Source organism: Erythrolamprus reginae, chromosome 1 (assembly GCF_031021105.1).
Source record: "Erythrolamprus reginae isolate rEryReg1 chromosome 1, rEryReg1.hap1, whole genome shotgun sequence".
Taxonomy (NCBI): Eukaryota; Metazoa; Chordata; class Lepidosauria; order Squamata; family Dipsadidae; genus Erythrolamprus; species Erythrolamprus reginae.
In genome coordinates this window covers 27,222,070-27,247,794 of record NC_091950.1, presented here as the reverse complement: position 1 = coordinate 27,247,794, position 25,725 = coordinate 27,222,070, and the positions used below count along the sequence as shown (strand labels likewise).

General features: G+C 39.4%; 1 protein-coding gene across 1 annotated transcript in view; it reads right to left on the bottom strand.

The window, feature by feature from the left end:
• INSR (insulin receptor) overlaps nt 1-25,725 on the bottom strand; it is a 113,542-nt gene that overhangs the window by 14,484 nt on the left and 73,333 nt on the right. Inside the window, exons 8-13 of the mRNA XM_070747988.1 lie at nt 24,258-24,502; nt 22,315-22,482; nt 20,311-20,509; nt 3,746-4,023; nt 3,483-3,625; nt 2,006-2,162 (exon numbers count right to left, since the gene is read on the bottom strand). Of these exons, the coding sequence (XP_070604089.1) occupies nt 2,006-2,162; nt 3,483-3,625; nt 3,746-4,023; nt 20,311-20,509; nt 22,315-22,482; nt 24,258-24,502 (1,190 nt within the window). The remainder of the gene's footprint in view (nt 1-2,005; nt 2,163-3,482; nt 3,626-3,745; nt 4,024-20,310; nt 20,510-22,314; nt 22,483-24,257; nt 24,503-25,725) is intronic.

Sequence of the window (25,725 nt, the reverse complement as noted above, 5' to 3'; positions counted from 1 at the left end):
ATCAGCTCCCCCGGAGATTCGCACTGCCCCCACCCTCCTCGCTTTTCGCAAGAGCCTCAAAACTCATTTATGTCGCCAGGCATAAGATCAAGCCCCCTTCCTCTGTTTACAAGATGTAATGTGTGGTTGTGAATGAATTGATTGACTGTTTTTTATTACAGTATATGTGGGATTTTAGTAGTAACTTTTAATTAATTAGATTTGCTGTTGTGTTGCTTTTGTACCCTGTGAGCTGCCCCGAGTCTTCAGAGGGGGCAGCATACAAATCTAATAAATAATAATAATCATCATCATCATCATCCCTGGCTTGCATTGGCTGCTGATCAGTTTCCGGTCATAATTCAAAGTGTTGGTCATAACTTTAAAGCCCTACATGGCAATGGACCAGATTACCTCCGGAACCGCCTGCTACCGCACGAATCCCAGCGACCGATAAGGTCCCACAGAGTTGGCCTTCTCCGGGTCCCATCGACTAAACAATGTCGTTTGGCGGGCCCCAGGGGAAGAGCCTTCTCTGTGGCGGCCCCGGCCCTCTGGAACCAACTCCCCCCGGAGATTAGAACTGCCCCCACCCTCCCTGTCTTTCGTAAACTACTCAAGACTCATTCATACCGCCAGGCATGGGGGAGTTGAGATAGCTCTTCCCCCTAGGCCATTACAAGTTATGCATGGCATTTTTGTGTGTATGTTTGGTTTTATAATAGGGGTTTTTAGTTGTTTTTTATTATTGGATTGTACACCTGGTTCACCTCGAGGTTCGGAAACTTCAGATCATGCAGAATGCAGCTGCGAGAGCAGTCATGGGCTTACCTAGGTATGCCCATGTTTCACCATCACTCCGCAGTCTGCATTGGACCAGAATATCTCCGAGACCGCCTTCTGCCGCACGAATCCCAGCGACCGATTAGGTCCCACAGAGTGGGCCTTCTCCGGGTCCCATCAACTAAACAATGTCGGTTGGCAGGCCCCAGGGGAAGAGCCTTCTCTGTGGCGGCCCCGACTCTCTGGAACCAACTCCCCCCGGAGATTAGAACTGCCCCTACTCTCCCTGCCTTCCGTAAACTCCTTAAAACCCACCTCTGCCGTCAGGCATGGGGGAACTGAAACATCTCCCCCGGGCATGTTCAATTTATACATGGTATGTTTGTGTGTGTGTTTGTTAGTAAATGGGGTTCTTTTTAAATCTTCTTAAATATTTTAAATTATTTGGATTTGTTATGATTGTTGTATTTTTGTTGTGAACCGCCCCGAGTCTGCGGAGAGGAGCGGCATACAAATCTAAATAATAAATAAATAAATAAATGTTGTGTTTATTATTGTTGTTAGCCGCCCCGAGTTTGCGGAGAGGAGCGGCATACAAATCTAAATAATAAATAAATAAATAAATGTTGTGTTTATTATTGTTGTGAACTGCCCCGAGTCTGCGGAGAGGGGCGGCATACAAATCTAAATAATAAATAAATAAATAAATGTGTTTATTATTGTTGTTAGCCGCCCCGAGTTTGCGGAGAGGAGTGGCATACAAATCTAAATAATAAATAAATAAATAAATGTTGTGTTTATTATTGTTGTGAACCGCCCCGAGTCTGCGGAGAGGAGCGGCATACAAATCTAAATAATAAATAAATAAATAAATGTTGTGTTTATTATTGTTGTTAGCCGCCCCGAGTTTGCGGAGAGTGGCGGCATACAAATCTAAATAATAAATAAATAAATAAATGTTGTGTTTATTATTGTTGTGAACCGCCCCGAGTCTGCGGAGAGGAGCGGCATACAAATCCAATAAATTATTATTATTATTATTATTATTATTATTATTATTATTATTATTATTATTATTATTATTATCTTTCCTAGTGGCCACATTCCCTCACAGGCTAGGACATGAGAAGACACAATGCACTGGAGGCAGGGATGAGACCCCAGCCATTTCTTCATGCTCCTGCTACCTCCCCCGCCCAACATGTAATTAGAAACTCAAAGCACCAAGAAATCCTGATCTTACAATAATCAGAAATGTAAAAGTAGATGGGCTCTGTCCATGATCCATTTCCAGCCAAGGAAGTTGCTCGGATGCGCACACTGTAGTTGCCAGGTTGCAGCCCCCGCAGCCTGCAGCCCTGTTCACTGGAGAACTGCCGGCGAGACACACAATAGCGTTCCTAAAAGGGTAGAAGAGAGATAGTTGGGTGTTCTGTTGCCCAGGTGCTACATGAACTAAAGAAGAGCTACATTCAATTCAATTCAATTTATTAGATTTGTACGCCGCCCCTCTCCGAAGACTCAGGGCGGCTCACAACAATAATAAAAACAATATAACAGTAACAAATCTAATACAGCGTTCCCTCGATTTCCGCAGGGGATGCGTTCCAAGACCGCCCGCGAATGTTGAATTTTCGCAAAGTAGAGATGCGGAAGTAAATACACCAATTTTGGCTATGGACAGTATCACAAGCCTTCCATAAACACTTTACACCCCTAAATTACCATTTCCCATTCCCTTAACAACCATTTACTCACCATTATTACTGGTATTCACCATTGAATAAGACACTTAGTGATCCTGATATTTATAAACATAATTATTTATTAACAATCATTATTTTTTTTGTTATTTATTTGCAAAAAGTATTAGTTTGGTGATGACATATGACATCATTGGGTGGGAAAAACCATGGTATAGGGAAAAAACCGTGAAGTATTTTTTAATTAATATTTTTTGAAAAACCGTGGTACAGTAGTCCCTCATAGTCCCTCACCTATCGCTGGTGTTACGTTCCAGACCTGGCCGCGATAGGTGAAATCCGCGATGGGGAATTTATCGACTGACTGATAGTACTTATTTAAGTATTTATATTGTAATTGTTTGGTAAGTTTTCATTGTTTTAAGTGTTTATAAACCCTGCCCACACAGTGTTTATTTTAGATACAGTATTTAAATACAGTATTTACAATTTTAGATATTTTTTTTTAAAAAAAACCCTGCCGATCGAGTTCGGCAGGCTGTTTAAATCTGCCGATCAGCTTCCTCAGAAACCCGCGATGAAGTGAAGCCGCAGTAGGTGAAGCGCGGTATAGCGAGGGACTACTGTATAGGCTATTCGCGAAGTTCGAACCCGCGAAAATCGAGGGAACACTGTATTAAAGAAAAGACATATAAAACCCCAACAATTAAAAACCATACATGTGTGAAATGCGTTCTGTGCAACCGAACAAAGAAACTGTGGGCAGCCGTGTAATGCAGGATGAATAAATATCGATGTGCAGTACAACTCATCCCACAACAGGGTTCTAAACTTTTCTGGGCTGATGACTGTGCATGCTCTTTCTCTCCTATATACATACACACAGAGAAAGAGAACTGTTTCACGGGGATAAGTCCATTAGACTCCAATCCCCTTTCTTCCTAAAATGTTATACAAAACCATGGGGGAAAAGCAGACAGCACCTGAGGAAAGAAGAGTACAGGGATGAAGGCTCACCTCTGGGTCCCCAAGGCGCCCATAGTTGACTTCATACAGGATGATCAGGCCATTTGGCTCCTTGGGCTCCTGCCACTTTAAGTGGACTATGTTTTTGTCTACTAACACATGAGTCACAGGTCCAACAATGTCATCTTTTTTCACTAATAAAGAACAGAAGGGAGGGGAAAAAAGCCAATCAGTGCAAATTAACCAGCCTGCTTCGTGCCTTGTCTTGTAAACATGCTGATTAGATAGGACCCAGTTGGGAAATGCTTTCTCACCTTCTGGCATGGTCCTGGCACTGACGTAGGCGGCAACGCTGCATGTTGTTAGAGCTTCACGGTTACAGGCTTGGATCTCAATCCGGTACCCTGTGAAGTGTTGCAAGCTGGAGATGACGACTGACTCCTTGAAAACCATCATCTGGAAAGGCTTTGGTTCCTCTGGGACCTCCGGTGTTGTCGTGGACATGTTTAGCAAGCCCAGCGTGGTTGGCACCACCATGGTGCTATTAGCAACTCTCCCGAGGTCTCGTCGTCTCCTTGATCCTTCTGCTGGCCTGCAGAATGTATCACATTTGAAATAAGTTAATGGAAGAAGTAGTTCAATGACACAGGGCAGGATCTTTGTTCAAAAGATCCCAGGGTTGAATCTTAGTACAGTGTTCCCTCGATTTTCGCGGGTTCGAACTTCGCGAATAGCCTATACCACGGTTTTTCAAAAAATATTTATTAAAAAATACTTCACGGTTTTTTTCCTATACTACGGTTTTTCCCACCCAATGACATCATATGTCATCAGCAAACTAATAATTTTTGCAAATAACAAAAAAAAAATGATTGTTAATAAATAATTATGTTTATAAATATCAGGATCACTAAGTGTCTTATTCAATGGTGAGTACCAGTAATAATGGTGAGTAAATGGTTGTTAAGGGAATGGGAAATTGCAATTTAGGGGTTTAAAGGGAAGGCTTGTGATACTGTCCATAGCCAAAAATGGTGTATTTACTTCCGCATCTCTACTTCGCGGAAATTCAACTTTCGCGGGCGGTCTCGGAACGCATCCCCCGCGAAAATCGAGGGAACACTGTATCTCCAGCTGAAGGATAACTTAGCTGAGAGAGGCCTTTCTCTGTTTCGTTGAAGAGCTACTACTAACAGAAATAGACAGCAGGTAATGATGTGATCTATACTACTGTTGAGCAAGGTACCACATACACTGTACCTGTGCATTTTGTTTTTCTTCTCTAAATGTAGAACCTTACTTTTTTTCACCACTGAATTTCATTTTGTTAGATAGCACCTAATGTTCAAGTCTGTCAAGGTCCTTCTGTATCTTGAGCATATTTTCTGGAGAGTTGGCTATTCCTGCCAGTTTGGTGTCATCTGCAAATTTGATGAGTTTCCCATCTATCCCTTCGACCAAGTCACTGATGTAGGCGTTAAAGAGTACTGGGCCTTGGGGTACTCCACTGCATACTTCCCTCCTTGTAGATGCAGTTCCATTGAGCACTGCACATTGAGTGTGGTTGGCTAGACAGTTTTGAATCCATCTGGTGGTGTTGCTGTCTACCCCACATTTTTCAACTTTATCTAGTAGAAATATGGTCTACTTTATCAAATGCCTTACTGAGGTCCAAGTAAATTTAATCAACAGCAATCCTCTGGTTCACTAATTTTGTCCCTTTGTCAAAAAATGCAATAAGATTAGTAATTGGTTATCTTGTCAGATTAGTCTGGCATGATCTGCTTTTCACAAGCCTATGTTGGCTTTTGCTTATTACTAGGTGTTCATTGATTCATTGCTTGATTATCTTTTATGCTATTTCTTTTTGGAGTAAATGATGTTATACAAAGGAAGAGAGTCAGAAATAGTAGACATATAACCTAAAGGCATGAAATAGGAAAACATACAGCTAAATCTACTTTCTGTTAACATTATTCAGTGAATCTTTTTGTATTGTTCTATTTTGCAAGTTATCCTCATTTCTACCATAAGGTAAAGTTAAAGGTTCCCCCCACATGCGTGCTAGTCGTTTCCGACTCCAGAGGCAGTGTTCATCTCCTTGGTCATATGGCTGGAATGACTAAATGCCAAAAGCACACGGCGTGCTGTAACCTTCCCACCAAAGTAGTCCCTATTTTTCTACTTGCATTTTTTATGTGCTTTCAAACTGCTAGATTGGCAGAAGCTGGTACAAGTAACAGGAGCTCACTCTATTTCCTGTTAGCTGATCTGCTGATCTTCAGATCGATAATGGTTATATATTATTAAATGAACCTGACTTCCAGTTTGACTTTTTCAGGAAACTGCAACCATCATAAATATGAGACCAAAGTTAGCGGCTGAATTTTAATCACAAGATCATAGGGATGCAGTAATGGTCATGTGTGAAAAATGGTCATAAGTCACCTTTTCAATGCTGTTGTAACTTTGAATGGTCGCTAAACAAACTAAGTCAAGGATTACCCATACACTGAAACTGTTTTGATATTTTTCTGACCCAACTCTCACTTCCATAAATAAATAAGTGGAAAGCCATCTTTATACACGGCTATTTTTGCTTCTTTCAACATTCATGTTTCACAATGGACCACACATTATGCATTATTTTTCTACCAGTATTTGCACATCTTCATAGCTTTTTTTATCCAATTCCTCATTTTTAGCAAGTAGTATCAAGGTAAACAAAGCGATCTATGTGCTCCGGTTTTGGGCCATTTATGCATAGTGTGCAATTATTCAATGCACATTTTCCATCTAACATAATTACCTTGATCTCTGAAACATAACTTTTCAGATCCATGCTCCTTTATTGGATTGTACAATCTGTCTAATATTCACCATAAAGCATTTGAGCTGAACCAACTACAGAGCACATCACCTGCATACAGTATGCATTCCTTATACCTTCCTTATTATATTGAACGATCCTCATCTTGTTCCCTGCTCAATGTTGAACTATGCATGGAGCATTCTACTTCTTTCCACGCATGCTGGACTTCCAACATACACTGCTTTTATCATTCAGCAACCAACCCTTGTATTGCACAAAGCATTTCTTAATTGAACCGTATTTATTTTGTCATACACTTTTCTAAACTAACAAACCTACATTTTATTGTGTGCTAAACATTCAAACATTCCTGAATGATCCACTAACAAGCAAAGATCTGTGTTGTACTCCTCCTGCCTGGCATAAAGCCACACCACATTTTCCAAATGTTGTCAGTCATCACCTCTCATTCCCTCTCAGTCAGAAATCTGTCAAAATACTTTTCGAGACAACAAATTAACTTTCCTTGTAGTTACTGTATTCATTCTTGCTACTTTTTCTTTTGTGTAGGGGAACAGTATCAACTTTCTTCCAGCTGTTAAGACATAAATGCAGGCTTCTCACACACACTGGACAAATGAATACTCAAATCTACAAGTAAATCAAATTCATTTTTTAACATTTCTCCGATTACCACTATTGTATATACTTGTAGGTAAGCTAAGAATTTTGGGTACCAAAAGGCACCCCTAAATTAGTTTTAGCTTATCAGCATATGGGTTCATCTGCAAGTATATACAATGGTACTTTGGTATTCAACTGCTTTGAAACTCATCCAATTTGGTACTTCAATGCATTTTGACACAAAAATATTTGTTTCGATACTTGCTTGTTTGGTTCTCAGCTGTTAAGACATAAATGCAGGCCTCTCACACACACTGGACAAATGAATACTCAATCTACAAGTAAATCAAATTCATTTTTTAACATTTCTCCGATTACCACTATTGCATATACTTGTAGGTAAGCTAAGAATTTTGGGTACCAAAAGGCACCCCAAATTGGTTTCAGCTTATCAACATATGGGTTCATCTGCAAGTATATACAATGGTACTTTGGTATTCAACCGCTTTGAAACTCATCCAATTTGGTACTTCAACGCATTTTGACACAAAAATATTTGTTTCGATACTTGTTTGTTTGGTTCTTAATGCATAAGCGAGAACTTGTCGGCATTGGCTGCCTTGTGACTCAATGCATTATTCCTAATGGGAAAAATGTGTTGCATTTCCCTTTCATTCAAAATAATTTTATCACTATTATTTTTTAATTTCATTGATTCTGCTGGACGACCTTTGCTTAGCTACTTGTCAATTTCAAAACAACTTATTTCCATGAAAATTGCTCTGTGGTTTCTCTTCCTGTTTCACCCTTAACAATTCTTGCTTTGATTATGTTCTTTGCAACTGTCTCTCTATGTACACAATGTATTATTTCTTCCTTCCTTATTTTTGCAGCAATATTTTATATGCACTTTTTTCTCTCATTTACAGCTTCTCTCACTTCTTCATTTTGTTAATCATCCCTACTGAAATTCTAACAGTGCTGCATTTTGGCCTAATAAAATTATATATAACTGTTCAAAGCAAATTCCATATCTTCTTTATGACCATTTTTCATTCATTGTAATAATTTAGAACAATGCACAACTTTTTACAAAAACTCATATCTAGTTTTTCATTATCATTATTGAAACATAATATTCAACATCATTGACCTCTGGGCTCCTATTTTCATGTACACCCACCGCAACCTACATGATACCAAGCTATATATTCTAATATTTAGCCATTTCATTTATAATTAAATCTATCCCATCATTTCATGACATGCAATCTGGTCACTGTCTGGAAGCATCTTGAAATGGAGTGTTCCCACACAGAGCATTTAGAGCTTGATGCCTTTTGGGGGGTAAATTTGTCTGTTTTATTGTATCAGTTTTATTAATTGTTAATTGTTAGTATTCTTTCAAGTTGCAAACTACTAAAACTCTGTGTACAATTGTGGTGGGATATTAATGTGATATATTCAATAAACAAGTAAATATTAATTAACCACACTTGACAAAATTACACCAATTTTTAATCAGACTGACTACAGTATATTCTTAACCTTTCTATTAGTATCACAGACACATAACATTAACTTTTGTTTCTTTTACTTTTACTGTTAATTTATGGCTTTTATCTTTTATTTTTACATTGCAATTTGCAATCTTCCAGAATAACCCTAAATAAATCCACTGCTACTGACTTGTAGTTTCTTCATGACTTAAGTCAACCAAGATTTTTATATAATGGTTTTTAATAAGGTAGAGAAGATGCAAACCAAGCTAATCAGCCTTAATGTGTTCATGCCACTGGTTAGTTTATGGCCACAAAGGATATGAATGTTTTTATAAGGGGTTTTAAATTGTTCTTTAAACTGTCTTTTTATATGTTCTTGCTGTAAACCGCCCAGAGTAATTCGGGAGTTGGGTGGCATATAAATTAGATTAAACAAATAAATTAGATTAAATAAACCTACTGTAAGCACAACCAAAAGCCTAGTTTTACCCCAAGCATGATCATGTGATTCTAAATTAATCACCAGAGGCTTTCAAGAAGAGATTGGACTGCCATTTGTCAGAAATGGTGTCTCCAATCTCTTCTTGAAAGACTCCAATGATGAATCCAAAATCACAGGACCATGCTTGGATTAAAACTTGTGGGGTCTCCTGCTTGGGCAGGGGGTTGGACTAAGATGACCTACAAGGTCTCTTCCAGCTCTGTTAATCTGTTAGATCTGTTACCACACATCCCATGTCCAATCATTCATCTTCCTACTTTATATATAGATAAGATTATACTGAAGGTTAACCACTAACCATAAACCACTGTCAGGCAGAAGCAACCAGAATCGCTTGTAAATAGCCTCAGACTGTAACTTTGTTTTCCCTTGTATGTTACAAAAATCTTATCAGACTGCTTGCTTAGGAATAACCAGATAAGGCTTCATAGATTTTGGGGGAGGTCATGATTATAAAGTTTGTGGCTGTGCGACAATTCCAAGCTAAGCCCTTTCTTGACCTCTTTCTCCAGTCTAGCTGGCAACACTTATCTTGGAAATAAACAAGCTATTATCAATCTCTCTAATTCAAAATCCTGCAAGGTAATTCATCCAAACCTATGCCCTATTAGCTTTAAATGCATTAGATGAATATATAAACTCTCTGTATATTTATGTTCAGGATACTATGATGATAGTTTATTTTCAATCCTTTTCCTAGTGACAAAAAACAGCCCAAATTCTCTGTTCTGGTTCTTGGAGATAAATTATAGAGGATTTCAATTTATTAAAACAGAGAATCTTCTTAGATCAAGTATCTCCCAACACATTCTTGTTGAATATACTTGAGTATACAGTGATACCTCATCTTACAAACTTAATTGGTTCCGGGACAAGGTTCTTAAGGTGAAAAGTTTGTAAGACGAAACAATGTTTCCCATAGGACTCAATGGAAAAGCGATTAATGCGTGCAAGCCCAAAATTCGCCCCTTTTGCCAGCTGAAGCGCCCGTTTTTGCACTGCTGTGATTCCCCTCTGTGTTTTTGCGATGCTGCAGGGGAATCCCAGCAGGGGAATCCCAGCATCGCAAAAACGAGCGCTTCGCTGGCAACGGAAGTCTGGAGGTGGGGTTTCCCAGTGAGGGGAGCCTCAGTGAAATAGCAGCATCGCAAAAACACCAAAGTCTTCGAAACCCCACCTCCGGACCTCTGTGTTTTTGCGATGCTGCGATTTCACTGAGGCTCCCCTCACTGGGAAACCCCACCTCCAGACTTCCGTTGCCAGCGAAGCACCCATTTTTGCTAGGATTCCCCTGCTGGGATTCCCCTGCAGCATCACAAAAACGCAGAAGTCCAGAGGTGGGGTTTCCCATGGATGGGAGCCTCAGGGGGAACCCAGCAGCGCAAAAACAGGTGCTTTGCTGGCAACGGAGGTCTGGAGGTGGGGCATCCCACGGCGGTGGTGGGTTTGTAAGGTGAAAATAGTTTGTAAGAAGAGGTAAAAAAATCTTAAACCCTGGGTTTGTATCTCGAAAAGTTTGTATGATGAGGCGTTTGTAAGACGAGGTATCACAGTATTTTCTTTTAGTCTAGACCAGAGGTAGGCAAAGTTGGCTCTTCTGTGACATGTGGACTTCAACTCCCAGAATTCCTGAACTAGCATGATTGGCTCAAGAATTCTAGGAGTTGAAGTCCACATGTCACAGAAGAGCCAACTTTGCCTACCTCTGGTCTAGTATATAGAATTCTACTAATATAGACCATGGGCATGTTATACAAATGATGCTGTATTTATGAATCCTGTTATGTTCGTTCCTAACCCGCAAATGATGCAAAGTGATTGCTGTAAATCTTCCATATCAAAGGGCTGCTCTGTGTTGAGAACATTTGACTTACTTAATATGGTTACCAGTCAGCATCAGCAATACTGGACTACACAGATCAAAAATTTAACTCATGATATGACAGCTTTCTGTGCTGGGAGGTACAACTGTTCCATGAGGATCTGGGAGATTTTTTTCCTGATAAAGAAGTGAATGTTGCTCTTTCTTTTCCTCTTGGTAGTCCTTCTCCCCCAACCCTTAGTCTCTCACCTTTGACTTTATCCCTGTCTTGGAGGCTAAATCACGGAGGGCTTCTTTTACTGTAGTCTTCTAACCCATTTTCCTGTCTGGTGGCACATTCCAGGTGAACTGTTCATTAACTACTGGTAGTTTTCCATTCAACTGAGATGGCATTTTCTTGAATTTTGAACAACACTTTTCTGGCAAGTTCCCAGCATCTTGTATCAATGTCAATCTTTTTCAATCTCATGGCGGCATCTGATTGACCATCTGATACTGTTATTTAAGTTACCAAGGGTTATAATATTTGGCATGATTGGTGGTGATTGTGTTGATCCCCACAGAGGAGAATGTGATTAGGAAAATATTAGGATGCGTAGAAAGGAATAAGTTAACACTGGCAATTAAAGAGAAAGAACAAACCGAATATTATATTATGTGGGGGTTATTTTATTGATGGTTAGAGAAAAGTTAGAAACAAAAGTAGATACGAAATATAGAAATGTATTAATAGGGTTAATATAATTAATAAGAGTTAAATAAATTAAGAGGGAGGATTGTCATAGTATTAGATATTTAATTTATTGATATTGAGCTAAGAATATATTAAATAATGAATATGGCTATAAACTCTGTTATTGCACAAAATATTTGTTCCCAGATGACTCACTGTTTAATGAAAGATGGCTTGTTTGTATAAAATTAAATTTAAACCCACCCACCCCAAAAAAAGGAATCAATCTTGAGTACTATTATATTGTTTCCACTCATTCTTTGAGTGTCCTGATCTACAATAGGGTTTCCAGTATCATTATTATGCTAATGTTCAATTTATTGGTCTTTTGTAGAACTTGATGACAATGCAGGTTCAACAACAACAGTCCCTCTTACAGGCATTTCTCTCTTGGATGTCCATCTAATATCTCAAGAAGAATATGGAGATTGTCATCCTTACCTTTCTCTATTAACTCTTTCTTCTTATTTGTCTCCTCTGCCCACTGTCTTCTGGCTGCACTGATGTATTTATTCTGCTGGTAGGTTGCTAATGTTCACATGTTGAATATTTGTAGGATATTCAACATGTGTGAGCTCTTCTAAAGCAGTGTTATTGCTATGTCCTTAGTTGTCTCACTTCCAGAGTATTGTAATAGATTCCTTGGCAGTTGATCACAATTTCTGTCCCTATTGCTGGATCTTAGTCCAGAACAGTGTTATTTAGGTTGTTATTTTTTATTATTATTTATTCATATGTATTAAGGATTTTACATAAAGTCCAAAAGCAAATCTCAAGCAAAAGAAATGCAAGAAAAAAAGAAAAAAAACCCTAATGTTATGAAATATAACAACTTTCAACCTTCTCTTCATCAGATATTAGCAAATCTATAATCTCCCTTCCTGTTTCAGAAATCCCTTCAACCCCTTATTTAATTATCATCTGTTTCAATCTTTTAAACCCATAAATCATCATTTCATTCTTTTTTCTTCTTATAGGAAGACGTCCATAAAAATTTTCCAGTCTTTAAAAAAAGCGTTTTGTTTTCTCCCTGATCAGATTTGCCATTTCCGCTAGTTCTGACATTTTTACGATCCATTTCTCCATTGTGGGAATTCCATCTTTGTGCATATAATAATCTTGCTGCTGTTATCATATACAAAACTAAACTTCCATGAGTCTTTTCCAGTTCACTATTCTTAAATCCCAATTAAAAATGTTATGGTGGTTTTTCTTTGGGCATATTCATCTTTAACATTCTTTGTATCATTGTAAATATATATCTGTATCCATTTTTTTTTTGCTTTTTTTAGAAGTGATAAATGGAAATATATCCCTCTGTGTTTTTCACATTTCCAACAGTGAATTAAACTATCTTTGTACATTTTTGATAATTTCTTAGGTGTCATATACCCATGATATATCACTTTATTTTTTTAAAAATATCTTAAACTATAAGATCATGGCCATTCAGGCTGGTCTATGTTTTTCACACATCTCAAAACAGCAGAGGCGTATTTGTGGGCTACCTAACTGAGCCAGAAACCAGAGCTTTCAAATGACAAACTCCCCGATACCTGCTTGCCCTTATTTCTTCCTACAATCATGTTCATTCTTTTAATGATTGCTTCAGCGGGATCCTTTTTCAAGTTCTTGTTCCATAGTTCTACAGCTGTAGTCTCCATGTTTCAGACCTTGAAGGACTTGGCCCAACAACCCAATAATCTGCTCTCTTCTCTTTTTCCTTCTGTGAAAACTTGACAGGCTTTAAGATTATACGCTCTTTACTTAATCACTAGTAGATTGATGATGGGTCTGACTGCTTGACTCTTATTTAGTGGACATTTCCAGATAAGCATCTGCTTGAAAAAACTGCAGCTGTATATATACAGCCAATCCTATCTTTGAACACTGTTTTAAATACCTTGTTCTATTGATAATATTTTTATTAGGCTCTGAGAAAATCTCATTGCATTGAATTGGAATTATTGTGAATGATTTTTTCATACTATTCCCTGGTAAATGGGTAAAAACAACACACATATAAAATAACAGCGATAACAACATCTGAACTTCTTTCATAAAAGTAAGCAATCCAGCTGTAAATGTGCCATCTTTCTAAATCTATCCTACCAAAGCCTGATGCAAACTGGAGGGAGCACTCCTTGGGTCTTCTACACTAGGGTTCTGGGGCTATAACCAGAACCTTAGTGGTGCAGTGGTTAGAGTGCACTGCTGCAAGCTACTTCTGCTGATCACCGACTGCCAGCAGCTTGGCAGATCGAATCTCAGTAGGCTCAAAGTTGACTCAGCCCTCCATCCTTCCAAGATGGATAAAACGAGGACCCAGATTGTTGGGGGCAATAGGCTGACTCTCTGTAAACCACTTAGAGAGGGCTATAAAGCACTGTATATACAGGTATGTCTAAATGCTATTGCTAAATGCTATTGCTATCTAAAGGACCATCTCCTTTTTTATAGGAATCTGCATATCCCTTGTGTTTTATGGTCTTGCTCAAAAATTGGTCATCTTCTAGAGATATTGGTTGCTTCCCCGTTGATTTGAACTTCCTTTGACATTCCAGGAAAGGCTTGTTTATTTCAATTTAGCTCTAATTTGCTCAGAACTGTTAAAACTATTGTGACATAACTGTAACATTTTGCAAGGATGAAATTGTTTGCTGTTGTTTAAATGTTTTTATGCATTTCATTTCTCCTATTTTAACTGTGGTGTTTTATTCAAAATGCTATCTCCATAAAGTTCTATAAAAAACGGAGGGGGGGACCATTTGCAGGAAAATTTAATGGACCAAAAAGTAGAATTATTATTGTTCCCCTGTTCCATTTTCCAATGATTGTTTTTTTATCACCGTAATTTCAGATCTGTAACTATTTATTACTTTCCATACATATTGGCTACTTTGTTCAGTGAAAATAAGTTGGATATTGCTAATAAATGGTAGCATATTAAGTAACTTTCCTTGATGTTGTGGATAATGCTATCTATATCTGATGAAGCAGACCGTGAATATTTATAATTAATTATGATTAATTATAATAAATTTCATAATTATTAAAATGACAAGCTCACCTTTCTTAAAACTCCACACACCATGCATTCTTTAATTCATCTCAATACATAAACAGATCATTTCCACCTGCCTGTCAGTTCCATAAAAATAGGATGTTGTGGCCACTTTGAGGATTAGTAATCTAGTAAAATGGGGTGGGAAGTTCTAGTCTTCTTTAAGTGAAAATAATTTCTACATCTGCCACAAGAAGCAGACTGAAGTACTGCTCACTATCTGAGATAATTAGTTCAGATTTTAATTTGCTGAAAAACATAGAAACATAGTAGATTGACGGCAGAAAAAGACCTCATGGTCCATCTGGTCTGCCCTTATACTATTTCCTGTATTTTATCTTAGGATAGATATATGTTTATCCAAGGCATATTTAAATTCAGTTAATGTGGGTTTACCAACCACGTCTGCTGGAAGTTTGTTCCAAGCATTTACTACTCTTTCAGTAAAATAATATTTTCTCACGTTGCTTCTAACCTCAGATTGTGCCCCCTTGTTCTTGTTTTCACTTTCCTGTTAAAAACACTTCCCTCCTGAACTTTATTTAACCCTTTAATATGTTTCGATCATGGATCCCCTTTCATTTTAAAATGTAACTCAGACGGAAGCAGGTATTTGTAAAATGTCCACAAGACTTCACATATATAACATTTTTCATAGTCTTCCCCCCCCCCCCCCCCAAAAAAAAAAGAGGGTGGAGATTTCGGTGCACCTTATACACTGAATAGAGCCATTTTTAGCCTCTCAAAGCCCGCACCCCATGTCCCATTTTTGTGAAAAATGAGCCTGTTTTTCACAAAACGGGTGCACAGAAGGTTTAGGAGGCCTACAGAGTGCTCCTGGGGGCTGGGAGAAGGCAAAACCAGCTGTGTTTTAGTGAAAAACAGGGAGATATTTTTGCCTTCCCCCAGCCCCTAGGAACACTCGGCAGTCCTCCCAAACTCTTTGTGCACCATATTTTTGCAAAAAAATGGTTGAAAAATGGGCTGTTCTTCTAAAAATAGGGGTACTTTTACCTTCTCCCAGCCCCCAGGAGCAATCTGTGGGCTTCCCAAACCCTCTGGGTTGCCCCATTTTTCACAAAAAACTGATGAAAACAGGTCTTCTTCTTTTTTGCTGCAAAAACAGAGTCATTTTTGCCTTTCCCCAGCTCCCAGGGGCACTCTACAGGCTTCCGAAACCCTTTGTGTGCCCCGTATTTTGCAAAAATGGGGGGAAAAGAGGTACATTTTTACCAAAAAATGGGGTGTGCAGAGGCTTTGGGAGAATTCTCCTGGGGGCTGGGGGAAGACAAAAAAGCCAATTTTTGTGAAAAACAGGCCCATTTTTGCAAAACAAAAAACAAAAACCGGAGCACATAGAGGGTTTGGTAGGCTTGCAGAGAGCTCCTAGGGGCAGGGGAAGACAAAAACTTTTTTTTTCTTACTTTCCTCTTTGAAATCTTGGTGTGTCTTATATATCCGTGTATAAGACTGTCCAAAAAATATAGTAGTTGAATTGAATTGAATTGAATTGTATGCCACCTCTTTCCTAAGATTCGGAGTTCCAAGCATAAAAACAGTTCTTGTTTTTTCTGGAAGTCAGTGATTCTACATTCTGGCTCCATTTCCATCCAATTTACTTATTAACCATGTAAAAGCTTGAGCACATGTACTGCCCTAAGCTGTATCCCCAACACATGACAGGCCAGAGTTCATAGATATATTACACCAGGGAACAAACATACATAAACATCTGTAATATAACAACTAATAATATTACAAATGGTATCTATTTTGTTGGCACAGCTATAAAGAACATTTAAGAAAGAAATTAGGGATTGTTACCTCAAACCAGAAGGCGTCCCAATTTATATTATTAGCCCCTAGTTATTATCCATTGCTCAGCTTTAAATCTAACATTTGCCTGCCCTATGGCAAGTCAAAGAGATATCCCAATCTCAGAAAAAAAGGAATAATTACTTTCCCTGTAGAGTTTTCAAAGAAAATTAGATTGATGAAATTCTTTACTATTGCATCTAGCATTTAGTCACTGTTTTGGCTTGTAATTCCTCCTTATCTGAGGTCTTTACCACTGTATACAGTGTTCCCTCGAGTTTTGCGGGGGATTCATTCCAAGACCGCACGCGAAAGTCGAATTTCCGCAAAGTAGAGATGCGGAAGTAAATACAGCATTTTTGGCTATGAACAGTATGACAAGCCATCCCTTAACACTTTAAACCCCTAAATTACCATTTCCCATTCCCTTAACAACCATTTACTCACCATTATTACTGATATTTATAAACATAATTATTTATTAACAATAATTTTTTTTGCTTATTTATTTGCAAAAATTATTAGTTTGGTGATGACGTATGACATCATCGAGCGGGAAAAACCGTGGTATAGAAAAAACCCCACGAAGTATTTTTTAATTAATATTCGCGAAGTTCGGACCCGCGAAAATTGAGGGAACACTGTACTGTATATCCATCAAAGACTTTCTTTCAAGATGGTTAGATACAGGTGGTCCAAGACTTTCAGTTTGTTTACTGACTGACGTTATAGTGACACTGAAAAAGTGACTTATGACCGTTTTTCATGCTTATGACCATTGCAGCATCCCCATCATCACATGACCAACATTTGGATGCTTGGTAATTGGTTCACATTTATGACAGTTGCAGCATCCTGAGATCATGTGACCACGCTTTGCAACCTTCTGACAGGCAAAGTCAATGGAGAAGCCACATTCACAATAACCATGTTACTAATTTAACATCTGTTGTGCTTCACTTAACAACTGCGGCAAGAAAGATCCTAAAATGGGGCAAAACTCACCTAACACCTGTCTTGTTTAGCAAATTACTTTTGGGGTGAATTGTGGTTGCAAGTTGAGGATTACCTGTATGCAAAAATCATTTCTTCTCTTACATACAGCTTCTGCCCAAGAAATGTCAACAAGCAAGTAATGCCAGAACTTTCATAAACTTCAATACCTTTTGCAAGTGTCACTAAGGCTCTGACTTAGCTGAATCATTACCCTTGGCGATTCTTGATTCAGCTTGCTTCCTAGAAAGCTTGGACCAAAGTTCCCCTATCTTATAAAGCAGTGTTTCCCAACCTTGGCAACTTGAAGATATCTGGACTTCAAGTTGCCAAGGTTGGGAAACACTGCGATAAAGGACCAGCAACTATGTTACACAAAGCCTCACAAACAATTGGAACAGCATGGCCAAAGTTGTATCAATTATTTTTATTTATTTATTAGATTTGTATGCCGCCCCTCTCCGAAGACTCGGGACGGGTCACAACAATAACAGCAATGTAACAAAATCTAATACATTAAAGAAATCTAAAACCCATTATTTAAAAAAACATACAATTGTCTGAGACACCTTAGAATGGAAGGAAAGTCTCCTTCTACAAGGAATGAATGTCACTATTATGCTAATATCAGCAACTCACTATGTTTCCAAGGCATTCTAGCCAGAACCTACCAAACAGAAGATATGGCATAACAAGCTGTTTGCAAGCACATATAGCCCTCAACTTATTGGGACCAGAGTCTCAACTGTGCAACATGGCCTGTAAGCAAGATATCATGTGGGCCTTCTCCGGGTCCCATCAACTAAACAATGTTGGTTGGCGGTGCCCAGGGGAAGAGCCTTCTCTGTGGCGGCCCCGACCCTCTGGAACCAACTCCCCCCAGAGATTAGAATTGCCCCACCCTCCTTGCCTTTCGTAAGCTCCTCAAAACCCACCTCTGCGGTCAAGCATGGGGGAACTAAGATAATCTTTCCCCCTAGGCTTCTACAATTTATGCATGGTATGTTTGTATGTATGATTGGTTTTATAACAAGGGTTTTTATCATTGTTGTAGTATTGCATTTTTACAATCTATTTTTTGTCACTGTTGTTAGCCGCCCCGAGTCCACGGAGAGGGGCGGCATACAAATCCAATAAATAAATAAAATAAAATAAATAAATGTGATTGCTTTACTCAATGACCATAAACCTGGCATTCCTGATTGAGGTTGTTAAGTGATCTCGTGGGTCTTAATCTGGAATGGTGGTGCAATGTTTTGCAACAGCCAGAAATGTTTTCAAGACATAAAGCACACTTTCCAAGGCTATTGCAACTTCAAATGATCATTAAATGGCTGTAGACTCAAAGGCTACTCATACTATTATGAGTAGTCCCTCACAAAGCATTGCGATTGAAAGTGCAATGTCATGTGACCATTCCTTTAGCAACAACAATTGCAGCACTGCTGTTGTCATTTTTAACTGAACCTTGTGACTCAGGGGCTTCTTGGCACACTGTGAAATCTCTCAAGGAAATGGCTGAGTTTTCCAACAGAAATAGCTTTAGTATTGTTCAGTACTACAAACTAAGGACTCTAACATAGTGGTCCCAACTTTTTCAGCTCTGTGGACCAGCGCGGGAGGGTATGGGGGGGCCGAGGGAACAGTTTTGTGCATGCCTGCTACTTGCCAACAGTTTCCAACAGACCACAAACCAGTACCAGACCGCAGACATGGTTTGGGGACAGTGTTCCCCGTAAGCTGCGCGCGTGCGCACGCGCCGTCCCAAAATACTCCCCGTGCACCTTTTTCCACGGGCGCGCGCTCCCCATTCCCCTGCCAGCCTGGGGGGGGGAGGTGCCGGCAGTAGGAGGAAAGGGAGCCGCAGCCGCCCCTGCCTCCCCTCGGTGCCTCCAGTCCCCTCGCGCCCCTGGCCTCTCGGCCCTGCCCCCCGCCCGCCCGATCCGCCCCCTCTCCTCCTCCGCCGCCTCCTGCCTTGGGGCGCGACTTCTCCCACGGCTGTGGCTTCTCCTCGGGACGAAAGCGCTCCCAGCCAGGGGGCTGCGAGAGAGGGCTTTCTCTGTGCGCTTCGGGAATGCCCGCCCCACCCCTCTCACAGCCCCTTCGCTGGGAGCGCTTTTGTCCCAGACTTTCAGCAAGGGGGCTGCAGTAGAGGCAAGGCAGGCATTCCCCAAGTGCTCGGAGAAAGCGCTCTCGCAACCCCCTCGCTGACAGAGAGAGAGAGAGAGAGGGAGAGAGAGAGAAAGTAAGTGAGAAAGTGAGAGAGAGTGAAAGGGGGGGAAGAGAGATAGCAAGAGAGAGAACAAAAGAGAAAGAAAGAAAGAGAGAGAGCGTGAGTGAGTGAGAAAGAAAGAAAGAAAGAAAGAAAGCAATAGAAAGAGAGAAAGAAAATGAGAGAGAGAGAGAGAGAGAGAGCAAGAAGGGGAGAGAGATAGAAAGAGAAATGACTCTTGATTTAAAGCATATGGTGAAAAGCACCCAAATAATAAGAGAAAAAAACCCCCAGCCGTTTGTGTGTGTGTGTGTGTGTGTGTGTGTGTGTGTGTGTGAACTCTTGAACCATTTCCAATAGCTCACCTGTTATTGGAAATGGTTCAAGAGTTCACACACTCACACACACACAAGGGGGGAGGAGACAGGGATGGAAAAAGAGAAGATAGTAATAATAGTAATAGATTTTGGTTTTGTTTTATTATTAATTTCTTTTAATAAAAAAGAAGGGAATTTTTCTCTTATCTATCTATCTATCTATCTATCTATCTATCTATCTATCTATCTATCTATCTATCTATCTATCTACCTATCTATTTATTTATACTTCTATGCCGCCCAGTCCCAAAGGGACTGTTGCTCAGACACTATACTTTTCCGCCCACACCGAAAAAAAAATTAGAGGGAACATTGTTTGGGGACCCCTGCTCTAATACCGTATACTTCCATCTCTTGCTTGATAGCAAAGAAAAGAAGTCTGTCCTTGCTAGTGCCAGAAGACAGCCACCCTCAGGGACTTACCTCTGAACAAAGACTTCGTTGTGGAGGTAATTCTCAAAAGTCTTCCTGAAGGCCGATTCCTCAAACTCCTTCTGGATCTGAGAGTCTGTTTTAGGGCACTTGCAACAGTTGTCATTTCTTTTTTCACCGTCAGTCCCGTTGGGCTTGAAGTGGTCTTCTACTAGTGGGGGAGACCATGTCCAAGAAGGTAACTTCAAGCCTGCAGGACAGATGGATAATAAAGCTTTTATGTCTCACGATCCTAAAAGATTAATGGTCAGTAAGGGAATTACAGCCTCAAGGTCATCGTTGTTTTTGAATATGTAATGCCAATTCCTATTGGAAAGAACTGCAATTCAAACAAGGTTTTCTTTAACTGAATACATCTGAAGGTTGAATATAGTACCTGACTACATCCTGCTAAAGCAGTCACTCCTTCTCCCCAGATCATGTAAGTGCCCTCAAAAAAAGTTGTGGTATAATCCCAGGAAAATATATGCTTGTTTTAAGGATTTGCAGATAGATGTTATTTGTTTCTGCATGCTCCCTGACATTTTTCTTAATCCCAATTGAAGAGTTAGGCAGCCTATTATATATCTTATTGACCACATTGGTTAGGAGATTATGGGAACATTGGCCCAGCATGCATAGATGACACCAGTTATGTTCAGACATTTTAGCTAATTGCTGTTGGGTTAGTATAGGGTTGCTCAAATCACCTCCTTCCTCCTTAATCAAGGAAGCTTAATTAAGGTTAAATCCACAGTGCTCCACAGCCAAAGTAGCTATTGATTGTTGGTTGTGTTTATAGAAATAGCTATAAATGGGAAACCCCAGGATTAAGATAAATGGCTTTGTGGAAACATAAAGAAAAGGTATGATACGTTTAAATATAATTTTTTTTGACACTTTGGAAAAGAATTGTTGGGTATTCACATGTGCTAAGCTGTAAAGTGGTTGATATGGTTTACTATATTAAATTAATGTAGACATAATTAGCGTATCAGATTTTTATCTAATTGCAATTCATCAAACTCTTGGGTACTTATCAATATAATTTACCAAAAATACAAGCATGACAAGACCCTGAAATCACAATATCAACAAAGAGGTGTTGCAATCCAAATGCCTTTTGGTATAGCTCAGTTGTCAACATCTTCTGAAAGGTGGCCAAGCGAAATCTAATCTCAGCAAGAGGCCAACCCAAAGGACTGGTGCCCCCAAAAAGTGACCATTTTTCTGAACATCTTCAGAGAGGGGCGGCATACGAATCTAATTATATATATATATATATATATATATATATATATATATATATATATATATATATATATATATATATATATATTTATATTGGGGCAAGAGGCAAATAAAGAGCTGTGATGTTCCTTCAATACACCAGGGTGATTCGACACAAAAATATGTAACCCTTCCCTGGTGCAGAGCTGAAGGGATTGGATACTGTAGTCTAGAAGATAATTCTCTGCCTTACAAGGCAAAGGTTGCAAGTTCAAGTCCCAGTGGGTATGGCTAGCTGATGAGGCCAAAATAAGGCTGAAATAGATCTATCCTAGTCTCCCTTAATTTTCAAATTCAGCAAAAAAACACGTGACATATACATATATATCACCTTCCTGACTTAACAAAAATGGAGACCAATCTGCTGATACTCCTGGCAGGTTGGACAGAGTTCTGTAAGAAGATACAGTCTTGCACATACTGCCAAGCCATAAAAGATCTTTATAGGTTAACACCAGAACTTCAAATTGCATCTGAAGTTTCACCAGGAACTAATGCAGGGATGCAATACAGGTGTCATGTGGTCCAAGTAATAACTGCAGGTAAACATCTGGGCTGCTATAATCTCTATCAATTAAAACTAATAGATGCTTTTTAAAGGCAGCCCCGTGTGGAGTAGAGAATTATGGGCTAAATAGAGGACTAAATAAACACACCAACCTACTTGCTCTGAAAATATCAGAAGTTTAAACCTAGAAACAGAGGGATATGGCTAGGCTGCCTTACCCTTCTGGCAATAATCTAGTTCATAGAGTTCACTGTCTTCACTTTGTTTTTCCCAGGATACCATGTAATGTGTGATATTCCCATTGGGATGAGAAGGTGACTTCCACTTCAGGATGATCTGTGATGAAGAGTTGGAAACAGAAATTGGATCCTGGGGGACACTTGGCACTGGAGAGAGACAAAAATATATAATCATAAAAAATAGGAACAAGGTGAACAAAAACCTTATCAAGTCACACAACGAGTTCTCAATAGAAGAGAATATTTGTACATGAGAATGTGGCTGTGAGGACCTTGATGCCTTCTGGGCTTGGTTGTTTTCTTGCACATGTTTCATTACAAGCCAGGTAACAACATCAATGCTGGTAGGGAAGGGGTTTGCTCTCGTTTTATATACTAGTGGCTAGCCCTGTCAGTGTTAGTGAGTGGTCTTCATGGTTCCTTGATTGGACTGTTGTTTACTGTTATTGTTGTGTGCCTAAGTTGGTAGTTGGGGGTATTCAGGTATTGCCCACTACTTGATTGTTGGTTTAATGTTAATCTTGATGCTAATCTCTATTCATCTGAAGGCTGATTGCTGATGAGGAGCGTTTTGGTATTTTTGCTTCCTTTTTCGCTGTTTTATTGTCTGTATTTTATTCTGGACTACTTTGATTGCTCTGGCCACTTCTGAATAATGAATACATGGTAAATAGAGAATCAAGACAGATTCAGAGAACTAACCAAGATGATAAGGGGTCTGGAAACTGTTGTGGTTAGCTCTGGCCCAGCTCCTGCCCCAAAGACTGTGGATGTGGGGGAGACATCCACATGCTACAGGCCTGTTTTGCCCCCGGTGGAATCTGCTGATGAAGGCTCCTCTGACCAAGAAGACATGAGTGACAGGTAGGAGGAGAGTGTGGCAGACAGCTCAGAAGGAGATCAATTATCTAGCTCCTCCTTGGATTCAGAACAAGAGTTAATGATACAGCCACGCATGCGGAGAGCGATGCATAGGCAACAACAACTGAGAGATTATTATCAAAGAAAATGAGGCCACCTGTGGTTGGGTGGGGCTGTGGTAATTAGTGAGGCTGCTATAAATAGCAGCCTGTGGGTTTGGCCATTGTGGAGGATTATCTGATCATTGTGTTTCATGACTGCTTTACTGACTTTGACTTTTTGTGTGCTGATTTTTCCCCGCTTTGAAACTAAACCAGAGCAAAGTGTGTTTCACTTTGTGAAAGAAGGACTGTGAATTGCCTCACAGCTGCAAGCTAAGTATCACAGAACTGATAAGGGACTTGTATAAATTACCAGTTTGTTTGGAGACGAGTGCTCTTTGCTATACCAAAAGAGAGCTTAGTTTAAGTGAATTTTCATTATAAAGAACATTGTTTTGAATTTTCAAACGTGTGTGTGTCTGAAATTTGTACCTGTGAATTTTTGGGAGGATTCTACCAGAGAGCCCGACAGAACAGAAACTAAGCTCTATAAGGAGCAGTTAAAGGATTTGGATATGTTCGACTTGCAAGAGATAACTTAGGGGAGATATCACAATGGTCAATTATAAATTATTACAATGATAGATATTTATAAATATCTAAAAGGGTGCAACATACAGAGTGGACTTATTTTGCTAAAGCTAAGAGTGGGGCAAGGACCAATAAAATTGAATTGAAAAGGAAAGGAGATTCAGATGAATACTTTAAGGAACTTCCTGGTGATTTAAAAAAAAATTCAAATGAGAGCTGGGGACAGCTAGGGGGAAATTGCTTCCTGGATTTCTGCTATGAAAAAAATTAGACGACCTAAAAGTCTTTTCCAACAAATTCTACAGCAATACATTAAAATAATTATGTAGTATATAATTATTAAGTCAGGGAATCAATGACAACAATCCTTCCCCAAGACATGTTTTGACTGGCAGGTCCTAAACATTGCAAGTCAGTAGTACTGCTCACCAGAAGCATTAGTTCGAATGTATATGATGTCGCTCTTTGCCCCATAGATTTTTTGCTCATCTGTATAGGTGACCAGTGTCTTCACAAAAATGGCATACTGAGTCCAGGCTTTCAGGTTCCGCATCAGATACCCAGGATATTTGGATTTGGCATCAGATCGGGAAGGAGGTTCAATATCCACCACTGTCCAGCTGTTGGAGCCACAAACATCCTGGCCATCAAATTCCGTCACGTTCCGGAAAGGACTAGCCCAAAAAGGAAGGGAAAGAACACTAGCTGCTATTTCAGAAAAGCAATACATACGTGTAGGAAGAAATGTGCTATTTGTTTTAAATAGGGAGCAATGGATACAAGTTCAGAATTACAGAGAGCAGGAAGAACTCTTCTCTCTAACCAGGCTGGCCAATGGTAGTGAGTGCTTGGTGTGTAGAGAATCATGTCAGCCTAAAATGGCCAAACAACCCAAGCAAACAAAGAAATGCCAATTTTGGCGTGGTATAATGTGTCAAAGTTCCAAATAGCATCTGAAATTAAATCAGAGTCCGAGGCATACCATTCCTCAAAGTTCTAATTTATTAGCAGAGCCACACTGGCACATCTATGAGAAACCCAAATCTAAGGCTACCAGGGTTTCTCCACCCAGTTTAAAGTTCATTCTCTTGTTCCCCACCCACAAGTCCATCACGCTGGCCTTCATGCCAATCAGTGGTGGATTGCTACCAGTGCGATAGGCGACTGCATACAGTCAGTGAAGAAAATCAGAACCCACCCCTGGAATACAAGCAGAGGCCATAATGTTCTTTTGCCTACTGAACATAACTGATGTTTTGGCAGAGCTGCTGTTGTTTATTTCTTTTAATGTGAAGCATTTTTAAAGCTAAGTATAAGCTTAAGAAATTTAAAAATGGCCCTCGTCAATAGTTTGAATGTATTTAGAGTAACTAAACTAAGCTAATTTTGTTTTTCCTCACAGTTAATCAATTTATTTTAATATAGGATCAAACGTGTTCACTATATTTATTATAATAATAATAGTAATAATAATAATAATAATAATAATAATAATAATAATAATAGCAACAAGAACAACAACAACAACATCACTATGCTGGATTTCGTATTTCATCACCAGTCAGGTGCTTCCCAAGCACCTAGGACTGCGTGAATAATAATAACAGAGTTGGAAGGGATCTTGGAGATCTTCTACTTCAACCCCTGTTTAGGCAGGAAACCCTACACTACTTCAGATAAATCTTAAAAACCCACCTCTGTCGTCAGGCATGGGGGAATTGAAATATTCCCTTCCCCTAGGCTTATAAAATTTATGTATGGTATGACTGTATGTATGACTGATCTCTTAAATTGGGGTTTTTAGAATTTCTTAATACTGTATTAGATTTGTTTACGTTGTCTTTTTACTGTCGTTAGCCACCCCGAGTCTGCAGAGAGGGGCGGCATACAAATCAAA